The sequence below is a fragment of the Labrus mixtus genome, chromosome 18 (genome assembly GCF_963584025.1).
Source record: "Labrus mixtus chromosome 18, fLabMix1.1, whole genome shotgun sequence".
Lineage (NCBI taxonomy): Eukaryota > Metazoa > Chordata > Actinopteri > Labriformes > Labridae > Labrus > Labrus mixtus.
In genome coordinates, this window is record NC_083629.1 from 5,364,569 (window position 1) to 5,377,307 (window position 12,739).

At 41.3% G+C, this 12,739-nt stretch overlaps 1 protein-coding gene across 1 annotated transcript in view; it reads left to right on the forward strand.

The window, feature by feature from the left end:
- Positions 1-604: 604 nt before the first annotated feature.
- adck1 (aarF domain containing kinase 1) overlaps positions 605-12,739 on the forward strand; it is a 63,251-nt gene continuing 51,116 nt past the window's right edge. Inside the window, exons 1-3 of the mRNA XM_061063150.1 lie at positions 605-677; positions 2,609-2,748; positions 2,907-2,990. Of these exons, the coding sequence (XP_060919133.1) occupies positions 2,617-2,748; positions 2,907-2,990 (216 nt within the window). The 5' untranslated portion in view covers positions 605-677; positions 2,609-2,616. The remainder of the gene's footprint in view (positions 678-2,608; positions 2,749-2,906; positions 2,991-12,739) is intronic.

Consider the following 12,739-nt stretch of genomic DNA (forward strand, 5'->3'; position numbering starts at 1 on the left):
TTTTGAAAACCTTTCATACATACTCCATGTCTTTAGCAGGCTGTTTATTACTTTTATTATTTTATTTTGAAAATGTATACTGTAGAACTTTAAATATTAAAATAGCTCAATTAATTTAAAAAAATAAAAAAAGGTTTTCAAAGCAATCTACTGTTTTAAATCAGCAACACATGTATTCTTGTATTTTAGATCTCCTAAGATCACGCTTTCCTTTGAGGATACAGATTGAAAAACTCTCAGGAAAGTAAACAGAATATGATATTTATTATATGTGATAATCATTTTTAACCTGTTGTTTAATTCATATTTTGTGGATTAGAAAAGATAAAAAAAATTGAACTTGCCACTTACCGTCCCTTTAAGTGTCGCATGTGAATGATGTCACTGGGTGGTAGAGCTGTAGTTTAACATATTACTTAAACAAGGATTTTCACAGTGTATACATTGCTTTATTAATGCATACTCTTGGACTTTCTTTATGAACAACCTTAAATGAACCGTCTTACGTCACATTATCGTTCATGTCTTGGGTGCAATTTCGATTCGGTGTAGTTTTTATCATTTGTGGTAATACATTGACCAGAATGCATCGCGCTCACGTGTCGTAACGTTCCTTGCCGAAGAGGTCAAAACAAACCCGGTGATTGAAAGACAGGCAGCGCGTGTGGAGAGCACAGGTAAGAGAGACACCTTTCTAACATGACGTAGTCTTTTGGTCGCTCGTGGTTTGAATGTCTGTGTGATTGTTTTGTAGTTTTTAAATAACATTACAATAACGTAGCTAGTCTTTGCGTAACACACACACATGCTCACTGCAGCGCCACATAGCCACAGACTGTACATGTTAAGCACACACCTTACACTGCTGTACTCTGTTATAACAGAGCTTTAACATCAAGACAGCTCCAAACTCGAACCTAAACCCAAACCACCCAGCAGCACTCAAATGACGTCATCTCCTCCGTTTCCTGTCCTCTTTTTGACAGACACCTTGCTGAATTGGGTGACAGGAAAACTTACTTTGAAATGTGTGATTTATGTGAATGACTGACACAGGCTTAATAAGGTGGATGCCGAATTGAAAAGTGGGTTCGTGTGATGCCCAAAATGTGTCATATGTGAATTAAGTTCATTGAATATATCTGCACAAACAGTAAAACGTCTAATTGATACATTTTCAAATGCAGAATGGTAAAGCAATTTGACTAAATGGGCATTTCACTAATTCCCTTTCACGTAGTCCTTTTTATATGTCATGGAGTGATATGTAGCTGTCACATGAAGCTAAACGTGAAAGATTATGTGATAATTGCAGGATAAGTTATGTTTTGATGAGATAGATGTCAAAGCCTGCATTACAAACTGGAGGTGTAAAGTTTTGAAGATACTGACATTTACCTGGCTAGGAGAAAGGCTGTAATGAAATCAAACAATTTACAACATTGGTTATGACAGTTTCAGTACTGAATGTCTGGATGTCAGTGGCACCGTTATTTTGATTTTACCATATTAATCTTTCATTTTGTTTCTTTCGTGTCTTTGCTGAAATACAAAGTGATCCTTAACATGTCTTTCATACACAGCTAGTCATGAACGGTTGTCACTTTTACTAAAGTCATTGAGACATAAAAAAAAGCCTGATATAAGTGCCTGTGTTCTGTTTTGCACCAAAACACCAGGTCAAATTCCTTGTATGTGTAAATGTACTTGGCAATAAAAAACTATTCAGATTTTTCTGATTCTGGTCTTTAACTGCAGATAAATCATTGTTGCAGGAGAACAATCTCTACACACTGCTTTGCATCTGAACACAACATCACAACAGGTCAAAAGAGAAATCAAGCTATTAGATGACTCTAGTTTTATTGAGTCACAACTTTCCTCTAGTTCAATACGTACTGTAAAATATTTACTCAGACATCTAACTGATACTTCTTGTGGGGTCAAGTTTTGGTGCCTTTGAGAACACTTCAAATTTTACAAAAAAGTTTGACTTGACAAGATTTGTTTTTGCTTACTTTGAAGGAGTGTGCCCTCTGCTGGTACATCTCAAGATAACACTTAATCTCACCCAGGAAGTTCTCTAGTTATACTGCAAGTGTCCTTTCCTAAATTTGCTATGCAGCCAAGGAAACCTCCGGTGTTGAAAAATGAAGCCGATGCGGATGTGCAAAATCCTGCAGTTTGTTGAGTGTCCGCTTGTGGCTGCCTGTAGAAGCACCAGGAGTCACACACACACCCATTAAAAAAACATTTTTTTTTTGCAGAAATTAACATGTTTACAGCCTGGTTGTAAAATGGAAATAGGTCTGATTAACTCATGATGCGATCGGCAGACACTGTATGGAGGGTGATTTTTTTTGATGACTCATTCGTTTAGATTTTATGAAGAATAAACATTATTCATAATCAGGTTCGTAGCTGACATGATTGACAGGTCTGGGAAGTGTAACGGTTTGTCAAGAGGCTGAAAACCGGCCTCAGCTCCAGCTCTCAGACTGTCGTTAGGTTGACTGAAAGTTAGGGTGAGACAGGATTTCCAGCATGTAGACCTCCATACCCTCCATCATGCTGTGATGTTAACTCTCTCTTCATGTTTCTCTCACAGCACCCCTGATGGCTGGTCGACTCCTTAAAGTCTCCTCTCTGGCCACAGCAGTGTTCGCCTCCTCTGGGTTTTACTTCTACACCAAACAGCTGGACCTCAATGACCTCAGTGTGATCCGCTTCGGAAGAGCTGCGGCTACTGTGAGTACCTCTACAGGTGGTCTCACCTGGTTTTTATACACACAGACGACTCTGTTTGAACTCACTTTACTGTACAGCGCCATGAGAACCTGCACGGCTAACTTGTCATTTTAAACCCCTTCAGTTCTTGACATGCCACTGCCCCTTTTTGTCTGCAGACGGCGGTTATCAGCTACGACTACCTGTCTGCTTTCAAACATGTGGAGTACAACACGGAGGAGTACTGGGCACTCAAGTCAAAGGTACAGAAACACTCTAACATAGGGAACATTTGCACTGAGTCAAACTGGTTACAACTGCATTTAATGGCCACTTCAGTGAAATACTTATGTGCAGGTGGAAAATGTTCAAATATGAAGAAGCATTGACCTCAGATTTGTGTGGTTAGCAGTTAACTTACACATGGCAGCAGCAGTAAAATAAGGCCGCTAACTGGAAGCTCTAAACTCAAAACCAACCAGATTTACGAACAAGCTTGAACATTACTGCGAGCTGTGTTGAGGGACTTTTATGGTTCTGGTTTCCAGCACAGCTACACGTGTCGAACTAATCATTTAAGAACAGAACAAGGCTTGGTTTCAGGGACGAGGACGTCACTGCTGGCATGTGATCAGGGTTTGGCACACCACAGTGAAATTTAAACCTCCTAAATGGTGTTCTCGAGTGCCCTGGGCAGATTTTCATGTTGTCCTGCTTGATTTCAAATAGAAGCTGTGACCAATATATGTTGTTCTTTTTGACAATATAAAACTTGTTCCATACTGTAGCAGTGGTTCAGAAATCAGAGTTAACATACAACTTGAACATGTCATCACTTTCAAGTTGATATGGAGAGGTTGTTTTGCTCATAGTTAAGACTACACAACAGAGACAGAAGCCTCAGTAACGCCATAAAGAGACACTTTGTGTTTGTGTTATTATGTCATATTTGGCATACCCTTTTACTGTTCAGTAAGAAAACAGCTGTCATGAACCATTCATGAGGCAGTAATGTTGCTCTCCAAACATTGACGATGCTGCGTTACCAGCTCTTATATATGACAGTTAATCTCGTCCTTTCCTTGGAGGGTAAGATACTCCCTGACATTGTTGTCCCCACAGTCTTCTTCTTCTTGGAGTTAGGTCAAGTCAAACTTTGTTGTATTTCATCCACCTGCAAGGTATACAGCTGAGTGAAGTATTGTTTCTCACAGGCCAGGTACTCAGAAAAATAGTGCACATAAGAAAACAAAAAACATACATGAGACAAACAAGATTGAAGAAATGGTTATGACTTTTTTTTTTTTTTTAAGATTTATTTTTGGGCTTTTTGTGCCTTTTAATGGATAGATAGGACAGTGGATAGAGTCGGAAATCAGGGAGAGAGAGTGGGGAATGACATGCGGGAAAGAAGCCAGAGGTGGGACGACAGCCTCCATACATGGGGCGCGCGCACTAACCATTGCGCCACCAGCGCCCCATGGTTATGACTTTTTACTAGACCAAGAAACAAACAGAAAAACAGAAGATAGTGCTGGAGGTTCCTGCCTCGTCTGATAGTCTCTAAATTGTCTTAAAAGAACAAACAGAAGGTGAACGTTGAGACAAGCTCTCTCTCTCTCTCTGTCTTTAAAAGTAAGTAGATCACCCATTAAAGACCCCCCTGCTATCAATATAAACAAATAAGAATTCATCCAGTTCATCAAAAAGAGGAGGATATTTATTTGAACAGAATAAAATCACAATGTTGTGAAGAAAGGATGAATTGTTCTACACCCTCCATAGTGTTTTTGTACTATAAGACTGAAATATTAAAATACAGGGGTAAGTATACATGGAAAGATGATCAGCGTGTGTCTTGTTTCAGTGTGCACTTTATTCATAGTTAAATCCAACAAAGATGCCACCAATGGATACAGGTAATAACAGTAAATGCCATGTGATGTGCAGCGAGCGATGAGTGCTGGCGGTTGTTAAAAGGCCACAGCTCAGTCAGGCTCACTCAGGAGACGGCTGCTGAAAGGTCAGAGACCACCTACTCTGACAGAAAGTGCACCGAGAGCTCCGCTGCAGCAACAGAGCTGCACTGAACCTTGAAGAGCATGGTTCAGCATGGCTGGCCTTTTGTGTGTGTGACATGCACCTACACACACACAAACACACCTACACACACAGACACCAGGTTCAGCCTCTTGGGCCTCGCTGGTCAAGCCTGGCTACCTCTGCTGATTAGAATTAATGCTTGCTGCTGATTTAATACAGCGCGTAGGCTCGCCTCCTCATTATTATGAAGTCATAGAGGTGAGCAGACAGCACCGTGGCTCCATGCTTGTTTCGGGTCTTTATGCTGCTTATTGTAGTGCAAACAGAGGACAGGAAGGAGACATAACAGGAAGGACAGACACTTGGAGGAAACCGATCCAGTTCTTTAGATATGATTACGTTTAACTCGTACAGTGAGCGATACGTGGCCCACCGTAACGACCGCACACAATACAGCGACAATTCATATTCTGCAAGACAATCATATACCAATGATTCATCATGATGTCTGATTAACTGAGGGATGTAATATGTCCCTGAAAAGATAAAGTGAAGGATTCATGTATTTATTTACTGCAATTCAAGCCAGGAATACGCTGGACTATTTCAGGCGGTTTCAGTGGTCAGATGAATTTCTGACATGTCGGAAATTTTCGTCTTGCGACTGCACACATTTGACAGTCGGAGCAGATCCACGAATTACGGGGCTTTTTTTTTCCTGATTGCCCCTACGCAAACTTTCAGACAGCTTCTGAGGGCGCCATGGCAACAGCAGGCATGCCTGTTTGATGTATGAGAAATACTGGCAGGAAATAGCTGTGGACCTCCAGCTGCCAGGGGATATTTGTTATGATTTCGCTTGCAGTTAGCTTGTGTTTTTTCTGAGTGTGTGTGTGAGTGAGAGAGAGAGAGTGAGAGAGAGAGAGAGAGAGTGAGAGAGAGAGAGAGAGAGTGAGAGAGAGAGAGAGAGAGAGAGAGAGAGAGAGAGAGAGAGAGAGAGAGAGAGAGAGAGAGAGAGAGAGAGAGAGAGAGAGAGAGAGAGAGAGAGAGAGAGAGAGAGAGAGAGAGAGAGAGAGAGAGAGAGAGAGAGAGAGAGAGAGAGAGAGAGAGAGAGAGAGAGAGAGAGAGAGAGAGAGAGAGAGAGAGAGAGAGAGAGAGATTTCAACCGTGTTTATATTCGAGCGGTGCATATGACACAACTAAAACACACATAACTTTTGGGAAAATGTGTTTTGTAAAAATGATGTAGTAATTGTATTGTGTCTGTGCTTCACTTTGCGCTAACACAAAGTTGAAAAAAAGCCATACTCTTGAGTATTTTCTATCAGATGAAGATGTCATGTCAGCGCCCACTGACCTACAACTGTGTGTTTGTTTCTCATCACGAGGGCCACATTTGACTGCACGCTTAATGAGCTCTTGTTTCTGCATCTCATCTTATTTCCGCGAGCAGCCGAGCGGCTTCCAGCCTCTCGTGAAGAGTTTCACTCAAAAGCCACTTAAGCAGCCAGCCTTCCAGGCTCATCAAAGGCTGCCCTGAGTGAACCGAGGGGCCATTCACAGCCAATTAGAGTATCACACAGCGAGCATGGGAGCACTCTCAAGTCTGCCAAATGAGTGGAGGAACATGCCCTGCAATGAGAGAACAGATGGACGCCTTTTTGTCCTCTGCAGCTCACTAAGTTCTGCTGTGATTTCTCTCAACCTCAGGAACACGCCGGGGCTCAACACTACATTAAACTCCCGTGTAAAGTGTAGCAGACACTTGATAACTAGAGATGTTGCATGGTGGACATACGAACATCTTCTGTTTTTAAAAGCAGCCCTCTCCAGCCTTTCTTGTGTGTTGTCTCTCCAACCAGAGCTGCACTATGATACCACATGTGACTACACTTCAGAGTGTGTTGGCTGAACACAGAAATAAGAGGAACATATCAATCAGAGATGCCAAACTTGATTCTCAGAAACACAAAGTTTAGGATTCTTTATGTACTTCTGCTCCTGTGGTCTATAAGCAGCCATTATCAGAAGGTCTTCTCAGCAGGTAATCTGCACTGAGTTGCTTTTCACTGTACTAAATTACCACTCAGGCTCAGGCTCAGGTACTCAGCTGTTATATGTACATGTTGTCTGGCCGAGAACAGTAGACTACATGCTGATTATGGATGCTTACTCGTTTCTAGCATAGTAATAGAAGGAGAGGCAGAGAGCAGCCTCTGTTCTTACAAATCTTTTATTCAGTGTGTGGGGAAAAAATGTTTTCACATCAGAATAGATAAGTAATACGTTTTTTTTTTTCTTGTAGACAGTTTGCAAAAAAATATTCTGCTGGCATTCAGTGCACCCTTACAACCTTCCTTGGCACACAGATGCAGCAGGGGGTGTGTGTGTGGATCCTGGCTCGTCAGTTGCCCTGCTAACATCAGCTAGCTATGATGTTAGCAGTGATGTATGTGAAGTTTGTCTCTTATCAGAGGTAGATGGTTGAAACTTTAAAAAATGTTTTTAACAAAGAAGATTCTTACCAATGTGTGTCTCGATGCCCCCCTGGGTGTGGGATGCAGCCTATCAAGCTAGGCCCTCTATAAACTGAAGGTTACAACCTTATCCCGTTTGCTCTCCTGCCCCATCTATCACCTAATCTCTGACTATGGCCTGTAAAAATCAGATATTGTCTTTGGTGCACTCAAACCTGTTCTCAAGTCTGTCCACATAAAATCAGCCGACCTGAAACACAATCATGCCATGTGTAAAACTGTCCAGTACCCTGAGGCTTGATAAGCCCTTAACATTCAGAGTATGCAACACAAACTGGATCACCTGGATATACGTATATTATCACCTCACCAGTGCCTGAAAATATACTCTCCAACAACCAATGTAGCGACTTGAGGCATGAACCTTTTTCACTCATGCACATAACTCCTGAATATTTTTTTGTATGAGCTGCAAATGTGAATCCAAAGTGCAGCATTTTCCAACTTCATTCAGAGATTTTTTTCTGTCAGAACCCTATTAATTTCTTGCAAGAAGTCAGGGTAAGCAGATAAGTGAAGGCAGAGGGCTGCCATATGATATTTATATCCTGCGACCAGAGCAACCTTCGTGCCTTTATTTCAGAGATAGGACAGTGGATGGCGTTGGAAATCAGCGAGAGAGAGTGTGACATGCAGGAAAGGAGCCACAAGTCGGATTCGAACCTAGGCCGCCCACATGGAAGACTATAGCCTCTGTACATGGGGCGCTCGTGCTTACTACTACGCTACCTGCGCCCCTTGAAACTGTTTTCTACTCGCTTCTCCTTGCAGCATGTTCCTCACCTCTAGTTTCGTTGATACTGTAAATACTCTCCAATTACTTGTTACATTTAATATAAAGGAAAAAAACTGTAATCGTAGTGGCAACCTCTGTTGCTTCGTCCGCCATCTTGAAGTGTTTTCTTTACATCATGTCTTCCTTCCTCAGATCCCAACCCCTCACGTCAGTCAGGGGAATTTTCCTTCAGTGAGGGACACATGAAAGAGCAACTCAGGAAGCGTTCAGGGGCAAGCTGTCCTAAAAATAAATGTCTAGAAATTTCTAGGGGTGCATCATGTGTAAAAATGTCTTCATTAAATAAAGCTGTACTGTAGTTCTAGATCTCTGTCAAGCATGAGGCCCTGTTCACTTTTAAGCATCAATGAAACATATTTCAGAGAGTTTATAAAACAGATTAAAGATCCTAAAAGTAGGTACATTTCTTCTCAAATGTAGTCTGCTCCTGACACCCCAGTGAGCAGAATATTTTGGTCTCCCAGTAATTCATCTTACAGCCATGCTGTGGAGATGAAGCCACTTTTACAAAGTAATACAACCATTCAGCTCTCTGAATCTGCTGTGTGCATGGTAACGGGCAAAACCCTGTCGTCTCAAAAGGGCAACATATCTTCTGCAAAGATTATTCTATTGCATCCTCTATTCTATTAAATATTACTTTCTGTTTGTTGCAATTAAATTTAAAATGATTCTCCACGTCTGTCTCACTTTCCTTCTGCCTGCTTGTTGTCTCTCCTGATGCCCTCTCCAATCCCTTGCTGATAGGTTAGATTAATAGACGAAAGAATGAGAGGAATTAAAATGCACATCAGTAGAAACCAAAATGAGACCAAAAAACACCAGAGAGAGCTGGTTGATGGAGATAGCTCCTTATCTGCGGACTGATTGTGCAGTTCTAAACACCTCTCCTCGACTCCCTGCTTTCTCTCCCCCTCTCAGGGAGTTCAGGTTTTTCTCCGCTATCAGCATCTCATTAGAAGCCCTGCCAACAGATGATTGGGAAATTAAATGTAGCTTGCTTAACTCATTTGAATAATGCATGATGAGGGCCCTGGCTGAGGCCTGTATATGCTGGGAGGACTGTCGGAGGCGTATAGGTGTCTCATTGCAGAGAGAAACATGCTGTAAAACTTTGTCAACATGCCTCTAATAAAGATGTTTTATTATCACATAACATCTAAACAGGCTTGTTAATTCTGTCTGCCATTGGTCAAGACTTAACATATTCCATTGTACATAAAGAAGCATTTCTTAGCTCATTTTCAGTGTTGTTCCTTTTACAACTCTGATTATTATAATGTTGCAATTGTTAAAAAGTTTGAATCCATTTTGTGGAGAACAAACTACTCCAATAAAGATTTGGCTTTCCACACATTAGTATCTCATCACTATTATAGTCTTATAGTTTAAATCCTCGGGGGGAAAAACAACATTTTGGAGAAACTAATTTATTATGGTGAGATTTATAAACAACAATAGAACAGACTAACTGAAATAATGAAGTCAAGTTAGAGGGTTTCCATTGGGGGAAGAAAGCTTAAAGATGTAAAGTTGAATGTGCAGGAATTGTGGACGAGATGGATAAAAGATAAAACAACAAAACATTGAAGAATTGTGTCTTGTATTGGTTAAAAGACACCATGTCCTTGCACAGTTTAATGATAGGGTAGTGATTTTAAAGTAGGTTTACGGATGCAAATGAAGCTTTTGATTGAAGGTGGCAGCATTAACACAATCTGCTCAATCCTAAAGAGCAGTGTCATCTGCATAGAAGTCAAACTTTCAGTTGCTAACAAAGGTATTGGTGTGCAGTTTGCATCTTCTTTGCACAAATGTTTTTCCACTTTACTTAATAAAGAGTCAGATTTGGCTTTCTGTGAGTTCTAAGCACATGGACTTCCCCCCCTACAAAGCTTAAAGCCCAAACCAGTCATGTTGGAACCTAAATATAGGAATGGTAATCTTTAAAGTCGATCCGTTACAGGTTTTAGAAGCATCCCAGCTTGTTGGTCACTTTCAATTAGTCAAATTCAGCAGATTTATCAGAGGCCCAATTCATCAAAATATGATGCTGTTGGTACCTCTCCAATATTATTTCTTGGTCCTGTCCTCTATCTTATGTACGGAGGATACAGTCCTAGAAGCAGGCCCGGGTTCAGGTCTGAGTCTGAACTGATGCTCATTTCTAGCGTTTCATACCCCACTCTCTCTCTGTCTGATTTCCTACTTTATCCATTGTCCTGTCAAATAAGTAATTAAAAGCCATAAAACAAAATCTTTAGTGAGTGAGATTGTGTTGAAAATGTGAGATTGGGTTTTTGTTAGAGAGCTGTGAAGAAATTAAAGGCCCAAATTCAGAGTAAAGTGTATCGAGCTATTTTATGTAGGGTAAACATCTGTTTTGTTTAGTGTAGCAGAGGGATTGAGCATGCTCACATAGTGGTCCAAAGTATTCTCTGATTGGTTTTCGACTTACTGAAAGTTATGCAAAACTTATTGTACCAAAACTGAAATATATTTTATCTGTCATGCGTGCCCTCCTGAGGTCGGATGGACTGCACAGCATTCCCATCACACACTTTCATGTTATGCAGAATCCTGATTCCCGTTGTTGAAATACCCAGTTCAGCACTGATAATGCTCTGATTAACCTCCGTCTAACCTCCGGTATTTTGGGCAAAGGCTGTGATGGCATACAAAGAGATGGAGACTTTGATTGTGTGATTGAATTGAAAGCAGCGTCATATAAGGAGATGAGACGTGAGATGAGATACTCTACAAGTCACAAGGTTATTTTAGGGGATGAGATGAAAACAGGAGGAGGAGGAGGTGGAGATGATGAAATAGTGACAGCGAGGACAAACAGATACTGATGTCTAATGATCCCCTTGCTTCCTCAGCTGCATAAGAAAAAGGCAGGAGCTCACAGCTGATGTGGGGAAGCAGCCATTTTGAAGGTTTCTTTTCACAGCTGAGATGAAAGAGTTGAACAAAACGCTGATTCACTCTGCACATCTGCATAGTTTTATGAAAATTCTCTTCCAACATCACCCCAAAGGTTATGAAGAGTTTTTTTTTAAGCCATAAAAAGTGATTTAGTTTGAGGGTTCACAGTTATACTAAAGCTCCACGAGGAGGGCTGCAATAGAATAGAAATAGAGTATATTGTCTTATACGATGAACATTAAGAAATGCTTCCCCCCAAAGTGCAAGACATTCAGGCATTGGCCATAACAAAGAAAATGTGCATTTCTGCTCAGGATGCAAGATATATAGCAGCTGTCGGTATCAGCCGATACTTTCCCTGTTGATGGATTTCAGCCTATCAGTAAATTATTTTACATTCACAGATTTAAAGTAGCTCGGTGGTTCTCAAGCTTTTTCTTTCTTTATCCACCCATGCAGGAGGAAAGAAAGATATATATTTTTTGTGTAAAGTGTTGACTTAATGGGTCTGATCCAACCTTCACAACAGTCTTTAACTAGACTTGTCTCCTCTGTCGCCCCCCTGGTGGTCGAACGAAGTACCAAACTCGATCTGCAGAGATCTGCATGTTGTGCTCTTCCTCTGTGCGGTACCTGTCAGCACCTGTGTGTCCCATCAGACTTAAAGCTGTTAGTTTGCACTTACTGACATACTCTCTGATGTAAGTCGCTTTGGATAAAAGCGTCTGCTAAATGATTTGTAATCATATTTAACCCTAAACATCTTTACTAATAATATTATCTAATATTCAAATGACTTAAACTAATGTGTCCTGCATCATTGCCAAAAGAAGAAATGTGATTATTGTACAATGAGAAGAGAAATTTCTCTACACCATCTCTGACTGTGAGCTCCTCCATGTGTCCATTGTCCATCACTTATACCACTCACTAATCCAGTAGATGGTTTAATGCCTACTCTCAGAGACTTCCTTCACTCGTCCATGCATGTCGGTGTTTCTTAGTATACAGGTGAAACACTTGGTTCTTTTATTGCATACATTCAAGAAAAATGTTTTTTGACCTGCTTAAAGTTCCTCTTCAACGTCTGGTGTCTCCTTTGTCTTAGCTGTCATTTCTGTTGTAGTGTTTTTATTGAGTATTATTTGGTTGGTAGTTGGCAGTAGTTTCAAATGTACTTTGAACTTGTAGTAACCAGTGAAGTCCACCGTTGTACAGACATTTCTTTTTGGACAGCATGCAGTTAGCTTTTCCACCAGCAGATGTCAGCGTTTACCACCTCCCTCAGTGTATGAGCACTGCTGTTCTCCCACAGGAAAAAAAGGGAGGAGGGTACTCAGCGTAGATAAGTGCCCACCACCAGCACTCCTCAGGCTCCGGCTCTCTTGAGGGACACGCTATGTAAATACCGGGGTGGGGCTAGATAACCGCTGACCTTGGCGTGCTCGTCGTGACAGCAGCTTATCAGCCAAACAAGTCTGAGGTGGGAAAATCCTTTGAGGGGAATGGAGAGGAGGGAACGTTTAACATTTGCTTCCCATCTGCCTGCTGTAGTTAGATCATGGCTGACAAGCTGATCTCCAGCAGCAGCATAAACGCTCCATTTCTCCGTCACTGCTGCTCTCTCTGAGCCACCCGGGGGCAGAGGAGTCAAACAGCAGCTGGCACGCCGCCTCAGAGCTTTAGATTTGAACATTTTTCAAGTAGC